At 40.4% G+C, this 27,731-nt stretch overlaps 1 protein-coding gene across 25 annotated transcripts in view; it reads left to right on the forward strand.

The window, feature by feature from the left end:
* Positions 1-27,731, forward strand: part of DYSF (dysferlin) — a 225,478-nt gene that overhangs the window by 169,214 nt on the left and 28,533 nt on the right. For all 25 annotated transcript variants that reach the window (XR_007150698.1, XM_047851369.1, XM_047851376.1 and 22 more), the window contains one exon: positions 22,029-22,127. Coding sequence is in view for 24 of the 25 variants with exons in the window: in XM_047851369.1 (XP_047707325.1) it covers positions 22,029-22,127 (99 nt within the window). In the remaining variant the exon portion in view is untranslated. The remainder of the gene's footprint in view (positions 1-22,028; positions 22,128-27,731) is intronic.

The following is a 27,731-nucleotide window of genomic DNA, read 5'->3' on the forward strand; positions in this document are numbered from 1 at the left end:
TAGGATTCCTCCTTCCCATACCTTCCCTTAAAAACATCCCACTAATGATTCAACACTTTCATACAACATTGAGTGCTCATCACAACAGGTGCACTCCTTACCCCCCACCACCTATTTAATTAAATTCACTGATTGAATCATTGTATTGTGCACCTGAAACTAATATTTTACTGCATATTTACTAACTGGAATTTGAATAAAAACTTCAAAAAAAATCTCACTCATACTTAATTTTCATGAGTTAAAAAAATCATTAAATTCATATTCTAGAATAGATGGTTTTTCTTAAAAAGGATTTTTTAAAAAATATTTGTTTTTGAGAGAGAGAGAGAAAGAGAGAGACAGAGCGTGAGCAGGGAGGGGCAGAGAGAGAGGGAGACACAGAATCTGAAGCAGGCTCCAGGCTCTGAGCTGTCGGCACAGAGCCCAATGTGGGGTTTGAACCCACAAACCTTGAGATCATGACCTGAGCTGAAGTTGGACACTTAACTGACTGAACCACCTACGTGCCCCTTAAATTCAATTTTATATGTTTTTGTAATATTGACTTACTGATCTAATTACCCTGTTAGTACAACGGCATAAACAGGTTTGAGAACCAGCACAGTGACTCTTAAGCACGCAGCGCCCCGGTGGGTGCCATAGTGGGCATACTAGGTTAGCTGCAGGCTCTCAGCTGGCTTTGCACCTTACACTGTTAGCAGGGGGAAAGCATAGTGTTTGTTGATCCTCGGTAAGGGCAAGTTTGAAAGAACTTCTAGTCTATATTATGAGTTAGATTTGCTCTTACTTATTTAGTATTTTTGTATGTCTATTAATAAGTGTTACTTTTAATTTTTTTTTTTTTTTAACATTTATTCTTGAGACAGAGAGAGACAGAGCATGAACGGGGGAGGGTCAGAGAGAAAGGGAGACACAGAATCTGAAACAGGCTCCAGGCTCTGAGCTGTCAGCACAGAGCCCGATGCGGGGCTTGAACTCACGGACTGTGAGATCATGACCTGAGCCGAAATCAGACGCTTAACCGACTGAGCCACCCAGGCGCCCCAATAAGTGTTACTTTTAAGTGGTCTTTGTTAGGTTTTGACATCAGAATTATAAGTTTCATAAATACTTTTTTGAGGTGTTCTCATTTTCTGTGCTCTTGAACAGTTTCTATGGCATGGGAATTACTGTTTCTTAAAGGTTTGAAAATACACTAAAGCCACTCTATGAATCTGAATTATGCATGTTGGCAATTTCATGATGTAAACATTTAATAGTCTTGTTTTATGTACAAGATGTCTAGTAATATGAATCAACCTAAATGTGAAAAATGATTAACAGTCATGCAATTTAGAAGGTGGCAGCCAAGCAAATTGTATTTATGGTGTAGCTGATAGGTAGGATACTTATTTTTTCTTGAAAATGGTGCTGTTATGTGAATTTTGCATTCTAGATTTTCAGGAATGCATACCTTATATAATTGTAAGATGCATCTACTGCCCTGCACTTCTTTATAAAACTGGGCCCAGGACCTTTTTGGGAAGGGGAGTTTTTGATCACTCTCTACTTCTGTCAGTTTGGTAGCTTGATGTCCCCAGATATTGCTTATTACATTACCGTGGCTTTGTATTTATTACTACAATAAAGGAAAAACATTTCTATATCTGTCCCATTTTCATCTTCATTCCTAATTTTGTGATTTATGTTACTTATCTTTTTTACTTTTATGGTTGTTTTTCATCCAAAGAATCAGCTCTTCAAAAATTCTGCTATTCGGTTAGTTTCCTTAATTTCTAGTCATTTTTAAGCCCTCTTCCTCTGAAATTCCTGTCATTTATATTTTGGATCTCTTGGGCTATTACTTCATCTTTCCCTTGCTCCCTCCTTCCTTCCCTCTCTGCCTTGTTTAAACTTTCTTTTCAAAAGGGGATATTAGTCTGCATTTTGTCCTCACAATTCTAAAATTCTGAAATCTTGCTTATTTCATACTTAAGTCCTTATTCCATCTGGCATTGATTTGTGTTATGTGCAAAGTGTGAAGTAGAGATTGGATTTCTTTTTATTTTTTCCCATGTAGGTAACCGGTGAATTCATGTCATCACAGAATGACCTATCCTTTCTTGATCTGTAATGACAATTGTGTCATATATCAGGTTTCCATAAAAGTGTGGGTTGGTTTGTGGCTATCTATTCTGTTCCATTGGTCTTTCCCTGCACTAATACTCCACTGTCTTATACCTGGTAAAGGAAATATTCTACCTCATTCATTTTTAAGAGTGTCATTGCTATTCTTGTCCTTTGCTTTTTCCATCTCAATTTTCTTTATTTTATTTTATTATTATTTTTTTCCGTGTCAATTTTACAATCAGCTTGTCAGCTTCTGTTGTGATTTGTGATTGAGTGAATTTTTGGATCAATTTGGGGAAAGCATTTTTATGATATTGTCTTTTAAACATGTATATGATCTCTCTCCATTTATTTAGGTATTCTTTAATGTTTTTCTATAAATTTTATATTTTTTTCCCAAAAAAGTGTGGTACAACTTTTATTAGATTTTAGTTCTAGTAATTGTATGCTTTATTGTATTTTTACTTGGATTTTAAAGGTACATTATCTAATAATTTTTTGCTTGTATATAAATGAAATTTATTCTCATATGCTGACATTATATTCAGAAACTTTGCTAAATTCTCTTATTAATCCCACTGATTGGATAATTTTTCTGGGTTTTCTGTGTAGTTGGTCATATAATGTGTGATTAATCACAGTTTTTATTCTTCTGTGTACTTTCAATTTCTTTTTCTCTTTATTATTTCCTTATTGCACTGGTGAGGACATTCAATTCAATATTCTATGTAACTGATAATAGAGAGTATTCTTATCTGCTCTAATTTAAAAGTGAATATTTTTATGTTACACCACTGGTGTTTCAGGTGAATGATTACCAGTTAGCTAAGAGTTTTTATCATGAATGATGTGAAACATTATTGCATGTTCTTTATGTATCTGTTAAGGTGTTTATATAATTTGTTTGATCTGTAAATGTGGTGTTCCTTTAATCTATTAATGTGGTGAATTACATTAATAGGATTTTTTTTTTTTTAATTGCTGAAACAACTTTGCATTTCTGAAACAATCTATCCTGGTCACAATACATTATTATTATTATCATTATCATTAGCGTTATTATTTTGTTTGTTCATTGCTGGTTCAGTTTGCAAATATTTAGGAAATTTTCTTGCATCAATTATTGTGAGTGATAATGGCTTGAAGTTTCTTTTTCTGATACTATTTTTTTCGGGTTTTGGTAGCTACATAATACTAATCTTAAAAAATGACTTGGGGGCATACATGCTCTTTTTCTAGTCTCTTGACAAAGACTGACATTATCTGTTGCCTAAATGTTTGGTAGATGCATTTCTAAAGCTGTCTAGACTAAGTATTTTTCCTGGGGATATTTTAAATTGCCGATAGAATGTGAAGAAATGTTTATAGGACCTTTGAGGTTTTCTTTTTCTATGTGAGTCACTTTTGGTGATTTATATTTTATAGGAATTTATCCATTTCCTCCTAAAAATTATCGACATACCATTTCTCACAATAACCTTTTACTTTTTCAATTTTTTCCTTCTTTTATTTATGTTCCTTTTAATTCCTAAGGTTTTATTTTATTATTCTTGCCAGAATTTGTCAGATTTTTAAAAAATCTTTTCAAAGAACCAATTTTTAGCTCTGTTGATATTCTATTGTTTCCTTGTTTTCTAGTTTATTAATTTCTTTATCATTTCCTTCCTTTTATTTTTGGGAGAGGGTTATTTTATTCTTAACCTCTTAAGTGCCATGTCTAGTTCATCGATTTTTAAACTTTCTTCTTTTCTAATATAAACATTTGAGACTATAAAATTCCCTCTAAGTACTGTTTAATGCATCCCACAGGTTTTGATGACTGTTTTTGTTGTTGTTGTTATTATTTTCTAGTTTTCCAGTTCAGTGTTTACTGATTTTCGCTCTATTTATTTTTGGCACCTGCATTGCTTAAAAGTACAAGTTCCTAGCTTATGTTTTAAGTTATCTCTTTGTTGCTGGTTTCAGCTTACCTGTGCTATGGTTCAGAGAATGGGGTCTGTATGTTATGTTTCTTGATACTTACTTTGTGGTCTATTACAAGATCATTTTTTGGTAATTGTCCTGTGTGTGCATGGAAAGAATGTCTAGTCTTTATAAATGTGTTTTACATATAACATGTCCATTTGGATCAGACTTGTTAATTGTGTTGGTTTTTTTTTTTTTAAGTTTATTTATTTATTTGAGGGAGACAGAGACAGTGTGAGTTGGGGAGGGACAGAGAGAGAGGGAGAGAGAGAGAATCACAAGCAAGCTCTGTGTTGCCAGTGCAGAGCCCGACGTGGGGCCCAAACTCCTGAAACCGTGAGATCATTACCAGAGCTGAAACTGAGTCAGACGCTTAACCGACTGAGTCACCCAGGCACCACTGTTAATTGTGTTATTTAAATCTATTTTTATTCTGAGTTTTATATGTGTCATTCATTAATTTCTGAGAGAGGTATAATTGAACATCCTGCTTTGATTTGATATTTCTCATTTTCTCCTTATAATCCTGCCTACTTTTCCTTTATATATTTGATGCTGTGTTATTAGCCACAAACAGGTAGAATTCTTATATCTTACTAGAAAATTGAATCAAAAAAAATTTTTTTTTTTACATTTATTTATTTTTGAGAGACAGAGAAACAGAGCACACGTGGGGAGGGGCAGAGAGAGAAGGAGACAGAATCCAAAGCAGGCTCCAGGCTCTGAGCTGTCAGCACAGAGCCCGATGCAGGGCTCAAACTCACAGTGAGATCATGACCTGAGCCGAAGTCGGACACTTAACCAACTGAGCCACCCAGGCACCCCAAATTGAATCTTTTAATGATGCCTAGTGAACCTCTGGCCCTTTGCCTTTTAAAATATCTCCTAATGAGAGTGTTTTTTTTCATGTTAATATAGGCCACACCAGCTTCCTTTTGGCCAGTATTTTCCTAGTATACCTTTTTCTATTGTTTTACTTTCAACTTTTCTGTGACGTTATGTTTTAGCTGTCTCTTTGGTAAACAGGAAATAGATGGATTCTGTTTTTTCTTTCGTGTGTTCTGGCAATATGTTTTCTTAACTGGTGAGTTGAGTCCAATTATTAATTGTGTTTATTGATATATTTGGATTTATTTCTGCCATCTTATTTTTTGTCTTTATTCATCCTGCCCATTTTCCCCCTCATTTTTTTTTTCTTTTTTGGATTGAAAGATTACTTCCCCACCCCACATTCTTTCTTCCCTTTTCAGTTTCAAAACTATACACTGTTTCTATTCCTTTAGTGATTAGTATAGAAACTTTATCATGCATAGTCAACATAGCAAATTCTAAGTCTAATTAATATTTATAGCTTCCGTCAGAGTATTACAAGGAACTTAGAATGCTTTAATTCCAGTCACATACAAATTTACAAATGTCTGTTCAATATTTTAGTTTTAACTGTAAATGACATTTTAAAAATAATACCATTTTTATATTTATTTATTTTATTATTTTTAAAAATATTTATTTTTGAGAGAGAGAGTGCGTGAGCAGGGGAGGGGCAGAGAGAGATTGGGAGACACAGAATTTGAAGCAGGTTCCAGGTTCTTAGCTATCAGCATAGACGGGGCTTGAACTCACAAACCACGAGATCATGACCTGAGCTGATGTCGGATGCTTAACTGACTGAGCCACCCAGGTGCCCCAAAACAATATTAGTTTTAAAAGTAACCTATTTCGGGGCGCCTGGGTGGCGCAGTCGGTTAAGCGTCCGACTTCAGCCAGGTCACGATCTCGCGGTCCGTGAGTTCGAGCCCCGCGTCGGGCTCTGGGCTGATGGCTCGGAGCCTGGAGCCTGTTTCCGATTCTGTGTCTCCCTCTCTCTCTATCCCTCCCCCGTTCATGCTCTGTCTCTCTCTGTCCCAAAAATAAATAAACGTTGAAAAAAAAAATAAAAAAAAAAAGTAACCTATTTCATTTTAGTTATACCCATATTTACTACTTTGTTTTGTAGGTCAGTCTTCTTCCTTGTGGGATCATCTTTCTACCTGAAGTAGAGCTTATAGAAATTCTTATAATTAGGATTAGTTCATTGTAAATGTTCTCACTTTTAAATTATTGCTTGAAAATATTTTTATTTCATCCTTATTTTGGAAATACTGGTTTTACTGACACTTATTTTCTGTCAGCACTTTGAAGATACTACTATCTTTTTGCTTCCATTTTTCTGTTTTCTTCCTAAATCTAAATCTGAGAACTGTTTTTCGTTTTGTTTTGTTTTAATTAGTTCTATATAGTTTTCAATCACTATCTCTTTAAATGTTACATATTTCCCATTTTCTCTATCATTTCCTTCTGGAACTCTGATTAGATCTACAATGGACCTTTTCTGTTCTCCATGTTAGTTCAACTTTCTTTCATATCACTTTTTTCTTGTGTTGCCCTCTGGCTAATTTCTGAAGATAGATCTTCAAGTTCACTAAGTCTTTAGCTGCTTTTAAAGGCTCATGTTTAGGGGCACCTGGGTGGCTCAGTTGGTTAAATGTCTTGACTTCAGCTCGGGTCATGATCTCACCATTCCTGAGTTTGAGCCCAGCATCAGGCTCTGTGCTGACAGCTTGGAGCCTGGAGCCTGTTTCAGATTCTGTGTCTCTGCCCCTCCCCCGCTCATGCTCTGTCTCTCTCTCTCAAGAATACCTAACATTAAAAAAATTTTTTAAAGGCTTATTTTAACCGTATCTATTGAGTTTCTAATTTTAAGTATTATATTTTTATCTCCAGAAGTTCTTCCCCCTGCCATCCCCTGCAGCTGGCTTGTTTATTTTTTTTTTAATTTTTTTTTTCAACGTTTTTTATTTATTTTTGGGACAGAGAGAGACAGAGCATGAACGGGGGAGGGACAGAGAGAGAGGGAGACACAGAATCGGAAACAAGCTCCAGGCTCCGAGCCATCAGCCCAGAGCCCGACGCGGGGCTCGAACTCACGGACCGCGAGATCGTGACCTGGCTGAAGTCAGACGCTTAACCGACTGTGTCACCCAGGCGCCCCTGGCTTGTTTATTTTTGAAAGTCTCTTATTCTTTTGCCACAATTTTTAATGTCTTTTGTTTTTGTAAACAGTGTTTTTTTTTTTTTAAAGTCCTATTTCTGACAATTCTGTTTTCTGTATCTGTAACATTAGGTCTGATATGCAGTCGGTGTTTCTAGCTGACTCTTGCTCATGGTGCCTTATTCCTGACATGTTGCACTATTTTTGATTGTTAACTCATGTTCCTTGGAACTTTATCTGAGAGTTCTTTGAGGCCTGGATGAAAGTTAACATTCTTTTGCAGAGGGTATGCATTTACTTTACCAGATGCCTGAAAATGTGACAAACCCAGAGTCACTAAAACTAAATGTTCAGCTTGGGCTTTTTGAGCCCCACAGTTAGTTTGCATTTTGGCTCCTTATTTTTCTGAGGTTTGCTTCCTCATTTGCCCCCATGGATTTTCTTTACATTCCCATCAGCTCTAGCATGCATTTAAAAAGGATTTTAAAGATATCTTATCTGTTAATTTAGGTGTTCTTACTTAGTGAGTTTCTCTGGCCTTCTTGTTTGTCATTTTGCTAGAAATCAATGTCTTTATGATAGTTTTATTTTTTTTTATTTTTTTAAAAAAAAATTTTTTTTTTCAACGTTTATTTATTTTTGGGACAGAGAGAGACAGAGCATGAACGGGGGAGGGGCAGAGAGAGAGGGAGACACAGAATCGGAAACAGGCTCCAGGCTCTGAGCCATCAGCCCAGAGCCTGACGCGGGGCTCGAACTCACAGACCGCGAGATCGTGACCTGGCTGAAGTCGGACGCCTAACCGACTGCGCCACCCAGGCGCCCCTATGATAGTTTTATTTCTGACAGTCCTATTTGTCTCCATTCAGGTTATATTTCCTTCAGGACTGCATGCTCTAACTTCTTGTATCCTCTTGAGACTTTCTATGAACATAAGGTAGTCATTGGTTTCCTTCTGTCTTTTACTCAATTCATTAAGATAACCCCTGTCTTAGTCCTCATGTTGCTCCCCTTCCTTTGAACCTTATTCTCTTCTTTCTATCTGTCCTTACAGAGAGAAGTCCTTGCTTCACGTACTGGGAGCCCAGATGGTTCTGTCCATTAGTGCATGGGTCCCTTTCTAATTTCAAACTTTTATAAAAGGGAGAAGGTGTTAACTAGCTAGGTCAGGGCCAAGGTCCTTGCCTGTCGGCTCCTACCTCCTACCGTAAGGAGTTTCTGAAGTAAAGGAGAGTTGACCCTCTCCCACCAGGCCCACAAGACAGGGGTGTTCTTTAGGGAGGTGTCAACAGTCTTGTGAGTGGATCCTCAACCTTGTGGTTCAGACACCTCAGAAAATGAGCCCATTTTCTTTGGGCTGGATACTTATTATTCAAGCCTCAAACTGAGGTTGCCAGTTTATGAGTTTATAGTGAGAAATACTTCTGCCCATGGGACATGATCTTGGATTGTGGTCCAGCCTGTGGTATCTTATAGGTTCAGCAGTTGGGAAGCCAAATTGTGACTGGAGATGAGTAAAGAATTAGAATGAGGAGAGATGGGTTCTGTGACTTGCAATTTAGCAGCAGCTGACCAAGATGGACAGATCCATCTATCTCCAAAGGTCGGGACCATCCATCCCCTGAGGGTGCTGATGTGAGCAACTGTCAACAGCCAACCCTTCGTTCTCTTGTACTTCCAGGCCTGGCCAATTCCTTGTTTTCACTTTCTTTCTCGGGTTGTATTAATACAGCCTACCCATTTAGGGTTAAGGCTTAGTGTAAGAGCCACTCTTCTGCTTTGAGGTGATTTTGCCTGTCCTTGCTCTGAACCACTATGCATTGATTTCACGGTCTAATTCTCCGAGGGCAGCCCTATTTCCCTTAATTCCAAGTTTTGGGGGAATGCCTCATTGCAGCTCATGAATACTGACAACAATTTATCCAAAGACTTTGAAGCAAAGGTTTTCTGAGCAAAGGAATCAATTACAGGGTGTGGCTCCCAAGTGAGGAAGCATTTCCAGAAGGCATCCGAGGCAGTTTGTCTCAGAACCTCACGGTTGCACCTTTGAACTTGAGAGTTCGAGGGGGAGTATTTTAACTTTAATAACACGAATGGTTTTACCTATACTTTGGTATCTAGCAGATGTGCTAATTAGGAAGATACTTCTCCTCTCTTTAAAGTAGGTTTCCTGAGGACATGTATTTGGCAATATTGGTTTAGCAAGAATTACTGTATGTGCTCGAAAGTACAAAACTGTACTTCTTTAAAAATATCTCCGGTTCAGATGTGTTGCCAGTGCAGCCTGGCCTCCCCCCACTCCCATTAGTTCTGATGAGGGAGGTTTGATGCCTGTCACTGCGTGTAATCTGGACCTTCCTTTGTGAGTCATTCCTTCTCTCATTTTCTCAGAGCAAATACAAATCGCCCATCAAATGACAAGTGAAGGCACAGGGGAGGCAAGGGGAGGGAAATCAGAGCCGAAATCTGTTAGCTATTTGGAGTAATTGGTTATTTGCTGTGTTTGCTGGTTGGGAAGCAGAGCACATACTTTACGGTCTCTCCTGTTACGGGGGCTGGAGTCACCCGCCGATATTGGATCCTCGTTGCCGGAGCCCTTGGCTCCGGGCGCCTTTCCCCTGCTTGGCATTCCTGTGGTCTCCTCGGGGGTGCGCCCCTCCTCCCTCGATGCACACTGCAGGGGGGACAGCCCGGGGTGAAACTTGTCTGGCAAACTCCAGGGCCTCATCAGGCAGGAGGAGGCCCCAGCCCCTTCAACCAGCCCTCCTTGTCTCTGCCTCCACCCCACCATACTCCTCTTTTCCCAAAAGGTCTTTCCCCTGGTCCATGGGGGACCTGTTTTCCCGTCCAGAGAAAAGGGGTTCATCGCTTCTCAGAGAAAAAATGCTCAGGTTTCTGTGGAAATCTGCAGGACAAGAAGTTCTCTCTGAGGTCTAATTATATGCTTTCCTACCCCTGACTGTCCTGTCCCTGTCCCCTCCTGCCCCCTAGTCTGGGTCAGGACAGTGCTTAGAACTTGGTACAGTGCTCATGGCTGAGTAAAAATCCCCCAAGTATACTCACTGAAGCTTATTAACCAACCCAGGGTCTTTAACACCTCTCTTACATTGACCGAGGGCTGGGGAAACCAGACTGAAGTAGCAGCAAGTTCAAAATAGGAAATATTTGAAAAGTAATGTGATTTTGTGTATGAAAATGCACACAGTAACTAGAAAGTAGGTTGACTTTGGCACATAGTAGGCTCCCCCAAAATACTTTTAAAATTGAATTTAAGATAGCTAAGATTAGTGTCTGTAGTTTGATGAATGCTTCAGCAGTCCTGGGAAAGCCTTCAAAAATAGTTTTTCTCTTAAGTAGATTGTTGGAACTCTTGCTAAGCAAAACCATCTACATAAGCAGAATGAAGAAGATAGGGAAAGCTTTTGCCCAGGCCCTATTGGAATCATCACAAATCCTGAATTAGTGATGTCTCATTGCTTTCTTCAGAGGTTAGAGGACTCTGATGGGACCTTCTTTTATCCACCCTGCTGGATAGATCCCCATTCCTCTAGGCTTCCTGCATGGGTATATGTGGTCATACTGTCCCTGGAGGACCAAGTCATGAGCTCATGTATCTTATCTACCGTAGACTCCAGGGTCGGGAGAGGGCTAGTAAGCTAGAATTCCCCAGAGGTTTTCCATTCCACTTGTGTCTCCCATCTGGAACAGGCCAATAGTCAAATTATCAGGCCCTGACCCTTCTCTGCTCACCATCTGCTTGACTTTGCTAGATTTCGGGCACACTTACTCACTGGGCCTTTTGGAAACAATTCAGCATTTTGGTTAAAGGTCTTCCCTTCCCTCCCACCTCTGCTGGTCCAGCTTGAAGTGAGAATAAGTGGAATAATGATCTCTACGACAGACACAGAGGCAGGACTACAGGGAGTGTGAACAAGAGGTTGAAAGCCTAGTGTTCCACTTGTGGAAATAATTAAGTGATTTTGTGATGAGTATGTAGAGTTCTGCTGAATCAACATGGTAGCTGGCTGTGGGCATATGTTTGTGTGGTTTGGGGGGGCATGAGAGGTTTAGTATGTATGGGGTGTGGCAGGTTTGAAATCAGGGTGCTTGCATGTCTGGGGGTTTGTCTGTCTATATGTACATAAGTGGTTGTGTGTTACGTCTGTGTTTGTATTTGTGTGTGCATGAGAAAATAGTCTCAGTTGCTCAAAACTTAGGACATTAATTAAAGAATTAGAGGCATCATATCATTATTCTAGTGATGCAGATGTTGAGTTTTGGGGCAGTGGTATTGGGGATGTTGGCCGTATCAACAAGGATATTTTTCATGGTAAACTTTATAGGTCATAAAGTCTCTTTGCGGACTTTGACTCACAGCCTCACAGTAACCCCAGTGTTGGGTTCCATTATTACCATCTTGATGATAATGATTTATGCTAAGAGAGAAATCACTTTCAACCCAGTCTAGGGGTCAACCATCGACAATGAAGGCCTGCTTAAAACTATTTAAAAAAAAAAGACTTCTGTTTTAGAGGTGGGTATGGGTGGTTCCATATAGTGACCCAAGCAAAGTTTAACATTACAACTTTGGTGATAAATGGATTTGACCAGGAATTTTTCTGTTTGACTCAACTGGTCATCCTGGGAGAGAACACCAGTGAGACCTCCCATCCCCCTTTCAGTTTTCCTCACTTCACAGAAAGGCAGGCTTAGAATTATTGTTGTCAATTTTGCTGTCTATATTCATGAAATGTGTTCGGCCCACTGAATGAAAATGGGAGGTTAAATGTTCAGAATGTGCTGTGCTGATTTGGGTCTTCAGAGGGATTAGGGTACCCATTACACTGGATCAAGCCCAGAGAAGCATGTCTTTGTTACAAAGCTCTGGTTGCTCAGGAACTGAATGCTGGCTATTAGCTGAAATTGGAGAGACTGCCAGTCCGTGCCTTGATCAGACTTACTTGCTTGGCTGGCTGAATGATGAGGGGCCTTGAACCTTGGGCATGGGGATATAAAGTTTTAACGGCCAGACTGCTTGCAAAAGCCTGAGATGACACTTAGCAATCAAGCCTTTTGCATTTGTTTCTCCTGTTTGCCATGTTCCAAGACGGGATGCTTAGCTGTTGCAAAATGAGGTCAAGAGCACACTTGGAATCTGAGAACATATGGCGGTTACTCTTTTGGAGTTTTGGATTATGGGATTCCACTGACATCAGAGGGTTGGTTGGCTTTGACACATCAGGGTAAATACTGGAAGAGAAGGAAGAAGTGGACTTGAAATAACTCTATCAGAAGACAAATTAGTGAAATAGCAGGAATGGTATTTTCAAGTCACGTCTGTGAGTGTGTTTAAAAACATAACTTTGTTTTTCTGTAAGTCAACGTAATCTCCTTTTTAAGCCCATATTTTTCCTGATGGCAGAAAAGCCCTGGTGTCCTTCAGTAGTTCAGGTTTAAGCTGAGTCAGTTTTGGGTTTTTCCTCCTTGTCCTTACCCTTGGAGGCAGCTACATTCTGGGTTGAGCTTCCATAATGTCATGGCCTCCATAGACAGGGTCCCCTGGTCACCAGTATGTGTCTGCCCTGTATCTATAGGCCCACTGATTTCTGGGTGCATGGACCACACAGACAATAGCTTATTCTCTTGGGCACAAGACCCTTTCAGATCCCCTGGCTCTCTCTCTCGACCAATTTTCAAGCCCTTCTGGGGGACACGTTACAATTTGGCAGCTGTTTCGTGACACTCTGGGGTCTACAGGAAATGCTGAGGGTTCCGTGCCTCTCTCTCCCATGATGCCCATGCAGCCATCTCCTCCAAGTGCCTCATGTCCCAATGCTTCTGGAAACTTCTAGGCCTCCTTTTACCAGATCCCTGAAGTTAAGGAGGGGTCTCTTCCATATAAACTTCAGAGCTAACCTGGGGTCCAGGTGTGGGGATGCCTTATCGAAACTACCACAAATCTCTAGTTCTTTCTTCCACTCCTCCTCTACACTTTCATCTCCTCTGCAGAGTATGGGAAAACTGGCTGGACAAAACATCCTCTTAAACCTATTCTTTTTTAAATAACAATGTTATCTTCCTTTGGAAATTTAAAAGCCAAAGATCCTCCTTCATTCCCGCTGTTCAGGCATTCACATATTCGTCAAATATTTACTGAACTCAAAATATGTGCCAGGCAGTGTTCTAAGTACTGGGGATATAGTGTTAAAAAAGCTAAAGATCTCTGCCCTCATGGGGAAGGAGACACAACAAACTAATACCTAAGTAAAATATATGTAATGTCAGATGGTGATGGTTGCTGGGGAGAAAAAGCAAGGAAGAGGGGATAAGATTTGCTGGGGGAAGAGGTGGTCATTTAAAATATGGTGGTGGCGGATAAAGCAGATTGCATTTGAGTCAAGACTTGAAGGAGGTGAAGAAGTGACCCATGGATCTACAGGAGGAATAGAGCTCCTGGCAAGAGCATGAAGGTGTTGGAAGTGCTCAAGGACCAAGCAGGCCACTGTGGCTGGACGAGCATGAATGAGGAGGAAAGACAAAGGGCATGAGGTCAGGGAGGTGAGGGGACTGCATCACAGGAGGCTTAGCTTTGTCCTGAGTTGAGTTGGTGAATCACTGAAGGGATTGCACTGAGGGCTGATGCGTTCCGGCATGGGGCGGCGGGGGGGGGGGGGGTGCTATTGTGTTGAGGGTAGATTTGAGGGCAAGGGTGAAAGCAGGGAGGCCAGTTGGGAGACTGGTGTAATATTCCAGATAACAGAGAACAGGGTGGTAGTTATTTGGGAGAAGTGTCTGATTCTGAATATGTACTGAAGGTGGCACCAACGGGTTTGCTGTTAGACTGAACATGCGACATGAGGAAAGGACTCAAAAGGTGATTGCAGGGATTTTGGCTTGAGCATCTGGAAGGAAGGTGTGTCATTGACTTATCCGAGGAAGACTAGAAGGAGCAGGTGGGTGGAGGATGGTCAGGAATTGGCTTCTGGATGTGGTGCATTTGAGACACTTATTAGATGTCAGTGGGACAGGTGAAACGGGGGAGCTGGAGTTCAGAGAAGTCATCCAGGCTGCAGAGAGCTCCGCGTGGGATTCTTAGCATCTTTGCCATTTAAAGATGTAAGTCTCAAGGGGAACCCCGGGGAGTGAGAGTGGATGGAGAGGAGAAGAGTTCTGAGCACAGAGCCCCGGGGCACTCAGATGACCAAAGGGTGAGTGACCAGGAAGAATCAGCAGAGATTGAGAAGGCTTGGCCGGTGACAGGGGAGGACACCACCCTGGTCCTCTGCCAGGCAAGGGGGATGTTTCAAGGACAGAGGAGTGGCTGCCTGTATCAAATACTGCTGCTGGATTGATCACTGAAGTCACTGGTGACCTTGACAAGTTTTGGTTGAGCAGAGACAATGGAGAAACAGGAACTAGACACAAGTGTAGATTACTCTTTCTGTAAGTTTTTCTGTAAAAGGGAGAAAGAAATGAGCTGGGAGCCAAAGGAGAAAGTCAGAGAGTTTTCTTTGAATGAACTAGTGTCACATGTTTGAATGCTGATGGAATGGCCCAGTAGAGATGCGAGTGGGATGGCCTGGGTGAGGGTGAGGAGGATTGTGGAGTGGTGTCCTTGAGCAGGCAGAAGGCACAGGACCCGGGGCATGAGTGCAGGAGTTGGCCTTGTGTTGGGGTACAAACAGAGCATGTGTGGTGACAGGATGGAAGGCAGAATATGGTACAGATGCTGGTGAGGGCTCGTGGCAGTTCTTTTCTGACTGCTTCTGCTTTCCAAGGGAAGGAGGGTCACTGGCCAAGAGTGAGCAGAGGGAGGAGGTGCCCGGGGTCTGAGGACAAAGCAGAAAGTACCGGATGGTGGTGTTAGGGGACAGGAGAGTTCCAGGAGTGGGAAACTGAGGTGGGCGGATGGACAGCCCTGAGACCCACTTGAAGCAGTGACATGAACTTGGAGCAGTGACATGAACTTGGAGCCCCTGGTTTGCTCTTTCCCTCAGCCACATTGGGGCAGATGCGCAGTAGGGTTAACGGCAGGTTGGGCTGGCTGGAAGTATGATAGTGCCCCAGAGAGGGGCAAGGGAGTAGACACAGGGAAGATCAAAGGGGCAAACAGAGGATTGTAGAGGCAAAAAATAAACAAGTTAATGCACAAATTGTGATTCTGCTGCACATACAATTTCTGCCAAGGGGGTAGAGTTAGAAGAGGTTAGCCTGTGGGATGGGGAGACAAGAGCCACTGAGCGGCAGGACAGCTGGTGCAACCCGGAGTTAGGAAGGCGCCCTGGGCTGTGCTCCTCACCAGCCATGGGTCTGCTGGGGAAACTCAGCCACTGGACGCTGCCTGGAACTTTGAGGGATGACGGAATTGCAGTTGAGAGAGCTTCTCGAGGAAAAGTGGGTGTGCGAAGATTTAGGTCTTTTTTTGGTGATCGTTTGATTGTTCTTCTGAAAAAAAATTTATCTCCTTAGAGTACATGCTTGAGATTGCCGCTTTTGCTGTCATTTTAAAGGTTATAAGCTCGTATTTGGTCATTTGTTCTTTTTTATTTGAATGGTTTTATTGAGATAATCCACGTAATAAAAGTTCCTATTTAGTGTACAATTCAATGTTTTTTAGTATATTCGCGGAGTTGTGCAGCCATCACCGTAATCAATTTTAGAACTTTTTTTTATCTCTCCAAAGAGACCCTGTACCCAAGAGCAGTCATCTGCCATTTCCTCCCAGCCACTTGCAGCCCCAGGCAACAACTCATCTACTTTTTGCCTCAGATTTGCCTATTCTGGACGTTTCATGTAAATAGAATCATACAATGTATGGTCTTTTTGTTTAACTTCTTTCACTCAGCATCATGTTTTCGAGGTTCATCCATGCTGTGCATCAATTCGTCACTGCTTTTTATTGTCAAATAATATGCCGTTGTATGGATATATCTCATTTTCTTTATCCGTTCATCAATTGATGGGCATCTGGATTCTGCTGTTTGCCTGTTACGAATAACGCTGCCACAGACATTCCTGTACAAGTTTTGGTGGGGATGTAAGTTTTCCTTTCTGTTAGATATATAACTAGAAGTCCAACTGCTGGGTCGTAGGATAGCTCTCTGTTTAACCTTTTGAAGAACTGCCGGATTGTTTTCCAAAGTGACTGTACCATTTTATGTTCTCGTCAGCAGTGTTCCAATTTATCCACATCTTCACCAACACTTGTTCTGACTCTTTTAGTGGGTCTGCCATCCTAGTGGGTGTGAAGTGTTTTCTCATGGGGGTTTTGATTTGCATTTCCCTTTTGGCTAATGATGAACACCTTTTCCCGTGCTTATTATCTGCTTATCAACTTTGGAGGAATGTCTGTTTAAATGCACGGCTCCTTTTTTATTGGGTTATTTGTCTTTTTATTATTGAATTGTGCGAGTTCTCTATGTATTTTGGTGACACATCTCTTATCAGATAGATAATTGGTAAATATTTCCCCCTGTTCTGTGAATTATATTTTCATTTTCTTGGTGATGTTTTTTTTTAAAGCATCCTGCTATTGCTCTCTACTTTAAAAATATTTAATTTTTAAAGTTGTGTAAGGAATACATGCACACAATGAAGAATTAGAAAATTCTGAGTGATGCACAAAAATAAAAGGAATAAACAAAATATCCATAATGTTATCATTCAGAGGTAACTGCTATGAACATTTAGGCTCTGGTCCTTTTATTAAAATGAAATCATGTTATTCATTTTTTAACCTTGTATCAATCTCATCAGTTGTGAATAGCTTTCCATATCAATAAAGCTATTTCAACAGCATAATTTTTTATGTCGCATAACATCTAATCATGTGGATGTTCAGTTTACCCAAACAATTCCTTATTGATGGATGCTTAAGTTGTTTTCAATTTTTCACTATTATAAATGAAGTTAAATCTTTATGCCTATGATTACTTTCTTTGTTCTTTTTTTAAAGTTTATTATTTATTTATTTATTTATTTATTTATTTATTTATTTATTTTGTTTAATATGAAATTTATTGTCACATTGGTTTCCATACAACACCCAGTGCTCCTCCCAACAGGTGCCCTCCTCAATACGCATCACCCACCCTCTCCTCCCTCCCACCCCCCATCAACCCTCAGTTTGTTCTCAGTTTTTAGAAGTCTTTTATGGTTTGGCTCCCTCCCTAACTTTTTTTTTTCCTTCCCCTCCCCCATGGTCTTCTGTTAAGTTTCTCAGGATCCACATAAGAGTGAAAACATATGGTATCTGTCTTCCTCTGTATGACTTATTTGACTTAGCATAACACTCTCCAGTTCCATCCATGTTGCTACAAAAGGCCATATTTCATTCTTTCTCATTGCCACATAGTATTCCATTGTGTGTATAGATTTCTAGAACAGCTTGTTGGGTCAAAGCGTATGCACACTTTTAAGGCTGTAGAGACCTGCAGCCAAATTGCCTTCTGGAAAGACTGTGCTTAGCTATGTGCCTGCTGGCAGTTTGTGAGATAGCCAGTCCTTGGCCAAGAAGCTAACCCGGTCTGCACCAAAGAAACAATACCATGATCAGCGAGAGCAATAAACACAGACATTGCACTTATGTGCTAGGCACTGTTCTAAGGTCCTTATACCAATTGACTCATTTATTCCTTGCCATAACTCTACCAAATTGGTACTATTATTTGTTCATTTTATAGATTATTAAGGCACAAAGAGGTTAAGTAGTTATCCAAGGTCCCACAGGTAGGGGTGGCAGGATTTGAACTCTGCTAGTCTGGCTCCCAAGTTCCTGGTTCCCAAACCACCCTGATTTTCAACTTTTTAAAAAAATTTTTAAATGTTTTATTTATCTTTGAGAGAGAGAGAGACAGAGACAGAGACAGAGAGAAGGAGGGAGGGAGAGAAGCACAAGCAGGGGAAGGAGAGAGAGAGGGGGTAGACACAGAATCTGAAGCAGGCTCTAAGCTCCAAGCTGTCAGTGCAGAGCCCAACGTGGGGCTTGAACTCATGAATCACAAGATCACGACCTGAGCTGAAGTCGGACACTTAACTGACTGAGCCGCCCAGGTGCCCCTCAAGTGATTTTTTATACCCACATCAATGAGAATTATTGGCAGAGGCAGCCCCATTTACAGAAGCCCAGAAGGGAGAATTTCTGGCACTATTTTTGGCCATTGCTTTAAGATAGAAAGCTTCCTTTTCTTCTTAATTGAATGAAAACAAGTGAATGAGGGTGAATGAACTGAGAGTTTCCTTTAGGAATAACTGAAAAGTTTTCTCATTCCTTTCTCCCCATTTCATATTTGCACGTTATAGATCAGGGATTGGCAAACTTTTTCCTAAAGGCCCATTGAGTAAATATTTTAGGTTTAGGGGACTTAAGGTGTCTGTCTCAACTACTCAACTCAGCTTTTGTAACTAAAAAGCGACCACAGACAGTATTTAAATTACAAAAGCAGGTGGCTGGTGAGTGGGCAATAGTTTGCGAATTTCTGTTATAGATGATCCTGTGGGTTTTCTCTCCTTGTTATTCAGTGACATTGAACCACTCCTGCATCCTGGAATAATCCAGCTTGACCATGGCAGATCTACTGCTGTGATCTATTATTATCTTGAGAGCTTGTTTGGAGGTTCTAGCAGGGGAGCACAGCAACTCGTATACCCTTGATCGAAGAACGGTCCTCCTCTATCAGGGAAGGTTGTCATCTTCGACCGAGCGGAGCGCACAGCTTCAGGAGGGACGCACATAGAGCAGTGAGGGAGGAAGGGGACACCCGCTTAGCCAGCCAGATCAGCCGAATCAACCCTGGTGATCAGTGGGGTGACAGATGTTGCAGCCAGATCGCCCTCACATCCTGTAATCTATTAATATCTTAATGACTGTTCAGGAATGGGATTAATGTGTGTGTGTGTGTGTGTGTGTGTGTGTGTGTGTGTAAACCATGATTTATTCTTTGTTTAAAAAACATTTTTTTAATGTTTATTTATTTTTGAGAGAGAGAGATAGAGAGACAGATAGAGTGCAGGGCGGGGGGAGGGGCAGAGAAAGAGGGAGACACAGAATCGGAAGCAGGCTCCAGGCTCTGAGCTGTCAGCACAGAGCCTCACGTGGGGCTGAAACTGATGAACCTTGAGATCATGACCTGAGCCGAAGTCTGACACTTAACTGACTTGAGCCACCCAGGTGTCCCTGATTTATTCTTTGGAAGACTGATAGAACTTTATCCCAAAGGAATCAACTTGACCTGATATCTCTTTTAGGGTAGTTCTTTGAGAGCTTTTAGAGTTACTGATCTCTTCATGTATTCTATTACTTTTGAATCAATTTCAGGAATTTATATTTTTCTAGAAGATTTTCTGCTTCATCTGCATTTTTCATTTTGTCACTGGTTATGGTAAATCTTTTAATATTTTCATTCTCCCCATAATATCGTTTTATTTGATCTTTCTCATTCCTAATGGTGTACCTACTTCTAAACATTAGATTTGATAAGTGTTTATTTTATTGGCCTTTTGAAAGTTTGCTCTGAGATTTAATTATAAATTATAATATTGTCCTTTTTTAATATATTAATTTCTACCTATCATTTTCAAATTTTGGTCTTCCTATTTTTCATTTTCTAATTTCTTGAGCTATCAGATGAGTTATTTTCATTCTCTTTGTATAAATGCAAGAGCATTTGAGACTGAATTTGAGACAGACTTAGCTATAATCCACAAATTTGGGGGCATAAGCCTCTCACTATTGGTATTTTCTAAGTATCTATGATTTTAGGTTTGGTTTTCTCTTTGACCCAGGAAGGTTGTAAGAGTGTGGCTCTAAATTTTTTAAAGGTTCAGATTTTTAATTCTTAAATTTCTCATTAGTTTTCAGTTTTATGCATTATGGTCAAAGAGACTTTATTGAGATTTGCTTGTGGCTTTTAATTTTTTCTAAGTGCTCCAGTGGTGCCGGAAAAGAAGGTATATTTTCTATTTTTAGATCCCATAATGTTGTCTTCTTAATTGACATTGTTAATGGTATTATTCAGATTCTCTGTCTCCATACTCTTTTTTTTTTTTTTTAATTTACTTGGTTTTTCAAGACCACGGGAAGTGTAACAACTTTCCCACAACTACTGTCCTTCTGTTAGTGCTTCTGTTATTTCATTGTACAGAACACACTGGTTGGTTGCCTATTTGTGCCTGACTCTGAGCCTGAATCATTAACTCAAATCTTTAAGTATCCGTGCTGGGGAAGAAAATAAAGACTTAGGAGGAATCAGACAGCTAAACTGACTTCCAGTCTAATTCTTTCTACCTGTATGCACATATATATGCCTGTGTGTTAGTGTGTGTATTTTTGTGGGGGTGTATGTTCATTGCAGTATATACATGTCTCTTGGGCATGTCTGTATAAGTATATTTTTCTGTGTTATGAGCTTGATATATATGTCTGCATATGTTTATTCACCCACGGCATATTTTTCTTTAAATTGAACTTAAAATATCAGGGCTAGGGTTGGCCTTGTTCTATGCTGGCTTTTTCTAGAGTGGTTACAAGCCAGAAAGCTCTGCTACACTGTACCTTAACCCATCTGAATGGCTTTTCCTCTCTCCTGGCTGCAGAAGCCCCTCCTGGTAAGTGGGTCTTACAGTGACTCTGTAGACTCAGCCTTGCTCTGATACCTACTCTCTGTGCTGTGTGTCTGGGGATCACATTTTGGCCACTCAGTGGTATTAGGGCCACACTGTCAGGACGGGTGGAGACTTTGAGAACTTCATCCTATCCTCTCCCCATGGTGCCTGTTCAGGTACCCTTGGCCTGGTTCCAGCCTGTTCTCACCCTTAATAAGCCAGAACTCAAAGGACTGAGCATTAAAGGGAGCCACTGCCATTTCCAGAAACTCAGTGATAGACATTCAGTTGACTTTATAGAATCAGAGCAGACTTTTGGGAGATTTAGCATATTCCCTCATACAGAGGAGGAAAAGCAAGTTCCAGATGGGCTCTCCTAACACCTCATCCTTGGCCCTGCCCACTGAACCGGGTGAGTTTTAATGGTATTGACGGGCACAGACTGAGCGCCCAGCTCCAGGCAGGGTTTGGAGGGAGACCTGAGGAAGAGTGACCATCCCAGCTTCAGGAAGCTTGCTGACTCCCTGGGTGATAGGACACACAGGTAGGACACGGCTGGAGGAGCATTCTAGACACAGAGCTGAGAAGACCTGTAGACCCACCATGTGCAGGAGGCGTGGAGGTGAGGCGACCAGTGTGTGCCACAACAGACCTGTCCATCTTTTCCTACAAATATGAGTAAGCAGAGAAGGACAGGGCAGAGAGTGGGTTGTCACAAACTTCTTTTCTTTTAGATAGTGTTCCATTTGAATAATGGGTGCTTAGTAAGCATTTGTTGGCTTTTAGGGACTCTGTCTTGATTTGACCTTGGGAGGGCTAAGTTCTGATTTCCGATGCTTTTTCTTTTTCTGGGGTTGGGGAGGCAGGACGACTCTTTGAGGTCTGAGTTTTCCCTGGGTCTACCGCATTTTATTCATAAATGACACATTGTTGACATTTTCCTCCGAAGGGTTACTGTATGTACCTTCTGACTTCAGCCTCGGTCTGTCCCTGGAATGGAGGGGGCACCGTGATGATAACGTCCACATCACAGAGAGGAGAAGGGAGGCCGGGGAGCTTAACAGAATTACACAATGATGGGGGGCAGAGCAGGGCTGGAGCCTCTGCCTCTCAATGCCACGCAGGTGCTGTGGTCTGATCTGTGCAGTCTGTCCCCAGAGAGGTGGGGAGTTGAGGCTCTCTGCTCCCCTGAACTCAACCCAGCAGGAGAGCTTGGAAGTGCACACCAGCCCATCAGCCTTGCTAGGTGTCTGGTCCAGAAGGACCTTGCTTGGCAAGTTCTGTGTCTGAAGTGATCTCTTTCTTTCTCCCCACTCAGGAGGAGGAGTTCATCGACTGGTGGAGCAAATTCTTTGCCTCCACAGGGGAGAGGGAAAAGTGTGGCCAGTACTTGGAGAAGGGCTTTGACACTCTAAAGGTGAGGCCTTTCCACAGTGTGCTCTTCAGTCTAACAGCCCCTGGGCATATGCAGTGGAGGGGGGGAGGGGCACAGGAAGACAATACATATGCATGTGTGTCACCTCCTTTGAACACATGTATCCAAAGGATCTCCTCATTTGGTGCCGTGAGGGCTAATGAATCCTGATGAGCTAATTGAGGTGAGAGAGGTGACCCCCTGATTTAGAGCAAGAAGTCAGTGTGGGCTGGAACAATGAAGAAAGTACTTTTGGAAGAATGTTGAAAAATACTGAAGTATTTATGGATGAAATCATGCCTGGCCTGGGATTTGTTTTACAATGCTAAAGAAAAAAAAAAAAAAAAAAAAAAAAAAAAAAAAAAAAAAGAAGAAAAGAAAGAAAGGAAGGAAAGGAAAGGAAAAGAAAGGGGAAGATAGATAGATGATGTGAGTGGCCCTCTGGTAGATTTTCAAAATATTCAAAATTGTTGAAATTGCAAAATATTTAAAATTGTTAAAACTTGAGGATGGATACTTAGGGATTTGTTATACTATCCTGTTTTTTAAAGTTATTTGAACATTTCTATAATAAAAAAAATTGTATTAAAATAAGAGGAAAGTCAGCTTGAGAATGGAGCTCTGATTCCTTCACCCCTACAATTGGAACAGAAATTGCTTAGCAAATATAAAAATATGGTAAACTTCGTTTCTGTGAAAAAAAAAGCAAAGAAAAGCCCCCAAAACAATCCAACCAAACAAAAACAGCCAGGGATGAGTCAGCCAAATTCTGGTATTTTGAGGAAATTCCACAAATACAATTATGCTTTTTAAAAGTAGACTGCTTTAAAAAAAGATAACCAGAGGTGACTCAAAGTTACACCCCAAAGGAATCGTAGAGAGTCCTGGAGAGGGTTGCCAAATAAATTCAGGATGCTCAGTTACACTTGAATTGCAGAAAAATAATGAATAATAATTTATTGTAAGTATCTTGTATAATGGTTAGATAAATATGTCTTATGCCTCAAATATTACATGAGACATACTTATCTAACAAAATTATTTGTTATTTATTTGAAATTCAAATTTGAGTGGGTGTTCTGTATTTTGCTATGCTCTGTCTGGCAAGCCTCCTTAGAGAAGGTATGCAAGGACTGTTAGATGCAGGGAGGTGCCCTGAGGAGCACCCGGAAGGGGACCAGATGAACAGGATTTGAGGCCAGTTCGAGTGGTGGGTGGTCTGGGCTTCCAGGTAGTTCTGCTGGCTAAAAGCCTTTGGTGGCCACTCTGGAGGATGATTCCACAAGGTGGCAAGAATTGTCTCTGATAGATTGGGGGCCTCTGAGTGAATGGTGCCGGGAAGCCTGGATGTGCAGAGATGAAGCCTCAGGCAGTGGCAGTGGCTCTGAAGACATAGTCTTCCTGAGGCAGCAAATTCTTCTTTGACTTGCAGTTGGGTGTGTGAGGTTGGGCAAAGAGACTGAACTATTTGTGTACCAGGAAGAAGGTCCGACACATTGGGTCTGGCATGTGGTACTGTGGCCTTGCCAGAAAATGAGAGAAACCAAGAATGAGGATTCCTGCCAGTGTGGCCCATGGCCCTGGCCCCTTTGCTGCTCCCTCAGATGCTGGACATAGAATTGGCACCCAGCCCTCCAGCCTGACCTCTCCGAGGAGATCTCTGACAGTGTCCAAGTGAACATGGACCGTCCAAAACAATAGGCATTCAACCTGTTTCGGGTGGGGTGGGGGGGATGGTTGGAACCAGACCTGGAAGGAAAACTTGTCCTTTAAGGATAAGTAAATAGAAAAAACCACCACCACTACCACCACTACCACTACCACCACCACCACCACCACCACCACCACCACCACCATGAGTTTTTGAAAAATAGCCTGTAGCATTCTGGAGAGAATGGAGAACACAATGGGTAGAGAAAAAAAAACCCCATATTTTAGAAATTACTAGCATGGGGGAAAATACAACCCATAATCTCAGTAGCAAAAGATAGAAAACAAAAGATACAAACAAGAAAGCACAAAAACCAGAAATCGTAGAAAAACACAACAGAAAAAGAATAAAACATATTTGTTTTCCTAATAAATGAAAATGGATTAAACTCCTCTATTAAGCGATAAGGACTTTCAGACTATATCAAATTCAAAACTCATTAGACTGTCCTTAGGAGCTATGTCTAAAACAGTACAACTTAGATTGGCTAAAAAATAAATGTTATGGCAAACAAAATAAGGTAAGTGCAGATAAAAGAGAAACAGAATTTAAAGTAAAAAGCAAAGGAAACAAAATGGGTGTTTTATATAAATAAGAAATACACATCTTAGTGAGAAAACACCCAAACATTTATGTACAGGACAGTAGAGCTTAGACATATTTAAAGCAAAAATGGTAGGAATATATATATGAAATGAGAGAAATTAAAGTTGCAGTGGGAATTTTAATGCATCTCTCTCCCAGGCAGATGAAGCAACAAGTAAATAAATAAGTAAATAAGAGGTCTGAATAACAAGGTAAAATATTTTTTAAGCTACATAAAAACTAGCTTTAAAATAGGGAATGAAAAATAATAAAAAAAATAGAGAATACATTTTTTCCTAATGCTCAGAGAATATTTACAAAACCTGATCACATATTAGTTTAGCAATAAATTACCAAAAGCAGAAATCATACAAGACAGATTAAAATGCAATAAAATGAGAAGTTAATAACAAAAGTTTAAGCAAAAAGACCAACCACTTGGAAATTTAAAAAGTATTTTATTGAGACTTCCAGTATGAACATGGCTACATAAGTCAGCATTTTCCCCCTTTTCTTCTGGAAATCATTCAAACCCACAAACTCCATTTTCAGTAAAAGTTGGAAACAAATAAAACCCGCAGACTCCAAAATACATGTGAGGGCTGTCCAAAGGCAACCAAGATTGGGTAGAAGCCAGTAGGCAGTAGATGAAGAGAAAACGATGAAAGGTCATAGTGGTAGCAGGTCTCAGAAAGCCCCATCCTTCCCAATAAAAGAATGTTGAGAATTAATTAAGACAGGTTATAGGCACATGGGTGCTTATTATCTGTTATATTTACTTTTGTGTGTCCTTAAAAACTTTCATAATAAGTAGTTAAAAAAATATAGTTCCTGAAGCAGAGATTTCACTATGGAATATAAAAGTTATCCCCCTTTGTTCGCAGTAAGGGATATGGGAACTTTGGAGTAAGGTTCAGGCTGAAGATAAATGCTCCTTAGACCTGGTCTGGTTCAGAGAAGCAGAGAAGGTGGAGCAACCCAAGAATCACACAGATGAGCCATATTTCAGGAAGCAGTCTGCCTCTTTGAGAGGAGCAAAAGAAATAATCAGGCTAGAAAAATCCAACACCTTTCATGATGAGTAATAATAAAAGAACTCTCAGGGCATTAATTAAAAAATACTATGAAAAAGAGAAAATACAAATCAAAACTTAGAGAAGAGGGTATATACCCACCAGGCAAATTTTTCCAGGGAGCAGATGAAATGAAATATTTTGCTGTGAACTTTTCAGAAGTAGGACAGTCAGAATCCAAAGCAGAGATGAAAGAACTCAAGGGATGGTGCGAGGAGGAGACCTGATATGTGAACTGGTATGATTCAGGAAAGGAGAACACAGCAGTTTGGAAGGGGCATAGGCACACAGGAAGGGGCAGAGGACAGAAATGATGGAAGTCAGCAAAAGGATATGGAAATAAAAAACAGAACTATAAAACAATAAAGAGAAAATAACAGATATAGAAGTCAGGGAAAAGAGATCCAACACTTGCATAATTGGAGTCTCGGAGAAAGACAACCAAAACAGTGAACTAAAACAAAAGATACTTAAGAGTGTATAGAATGTCACTGGAGTGAAGGAATACCTGAATATACATACTCTTAAGGTCCACTGTGTGTCAGGAAAAATCAACCCAGATCGGTCAACCCTGAGATGTATCATGGTATATGTTATTGGACTTTGGAGATAAAGAATTTTTGTGGTAGTCATACCTTTTTCTCTTCTTTTCTCTCTTTAAATGACTTTAAATTAAGTCATTTTAAAGTAGGAAATAAATCAAGGTGGCTTCAGTTTCTCCACAACATTTAATACTCAATGACAGTAAAACACCATGTGTAAAATCATCAAGGAAAGAAAGGGTGGCCCAGGATTTACATTCAGCCAAGCTGCACTTCAGGCACAATGGCTACAGACACCCAAGTGGCATATTCAGAAACTGGGGATATGGGTCTCATGCCCCCATCTTGAGGAAGTTCTAGGGAATGAACTCTGTTGGGAGATAATGGGGAAAGCCAGAACGAAGGGACAGGTTGTGATCATATTTTACCTTTGACCTATACTGAAAATAAATGGCAGGATTAGGGTAACAGGACAGAATATAAATATGTATGGTGAAGTTATGGAAGTGACAAAACTGACAAAACTTAGGCACAGAAGGAGGAGAGATGATGGCATACAGAGTAAGGACATGGATTGTCATGTTGTAGAATAAATAGAGTTGACAGATTGTATTTAAAACTGGCAAATAAAATAACAGGAGCATAAGCAAATTATAAGCAAATAGTACAGAGTAAATACTAAGGAAGACAATACTGCCTGAATCTGAGTGAGGGAGAGGGAGGGGGAGGGAGATAAAATTCCATTATTTTACTATTGCTATAGTAGGGAACTCATAAATACTGCCCCTAAAGACATAAATACTTAGAGAATTACTAGTATATGTAAATCTATAATAATATTAGAATATAAACACAGCCCATCCTAGATGTCAGAAACACACACACACACACACACACACACACACTAGACCATGCAGGCAAAGATTTTTAAAAAATTGATGAAATTGGGAAATGTAACATAAACATATTATATGACTACATAAATATAAATATAAACCCAGATCAAACATATCTATCATATCAGTGCATATCGTATCAATCATTCATTAATTACAAAATTTAAATCCGATCTCAAGAGATTCATGAAGGTTGAAAATAAAAGATTGTGAAAATGTGTGCCTGGCAAATGCAAATGAAAAAAAAGCAGAAGTCACAGTTTTACTATTAGATGAGAGCAGATTCAGGTCCCCCAAATGAATGAGACAAAGAATAACATTAAATGGTGCCATTCCAAGAGGTGACAGCTATGAAAATATGTATGTGCTAAATAACACAATATCAATATTTACAAAACAGAAGTTACAGGAGACAAAGGAATAAATAGTAGGTAGGGAGAGATTTATTTTTCTCTCCTCTTGGTTCATGTCAGGTCAAGGGGGCACAAACGTAAGAGGATATAGAGAACTGGCCTAGTCGTTCACCTGATTGAACCCTGTAGCCTGAAAATAGAGACTATGCCTTTGGCACAGTTACAAAGATTGACCACGTAACAGGCCATGAAGAAAACTTTAATATAAAGTTCAAAAAGTGGCATACCACTGACAATGTTTTTGATTATAATGCCACAAAATGAGAACTTATTTTTTTTAAGTTTATGTATTTATTTTGAGGGAGAGACAGAACAAGCGGGGGAGGGGCAGAGAGAGAGAGAGAGAGAGAGAGAGAGAAAGAGAGAGAGACAGAGAGAATCCCAAGC

The sequence above is a fragment of the Prionailurus viverrinus genome, chromosome A3, assembly GCF_022837055.1.
Source record: "Prionailurus viverrinus isolate Anna chromosome A3, UM_Priviv_1.0, whole genome shotgun sequence".
In the NCBI taxonomy this organism is placed as follows: Eukaryota; Metazoa; Chordata; class Mammalia; order Carnivora; family Felidae; genus Prionailurus; species Prionailurus viverrinus.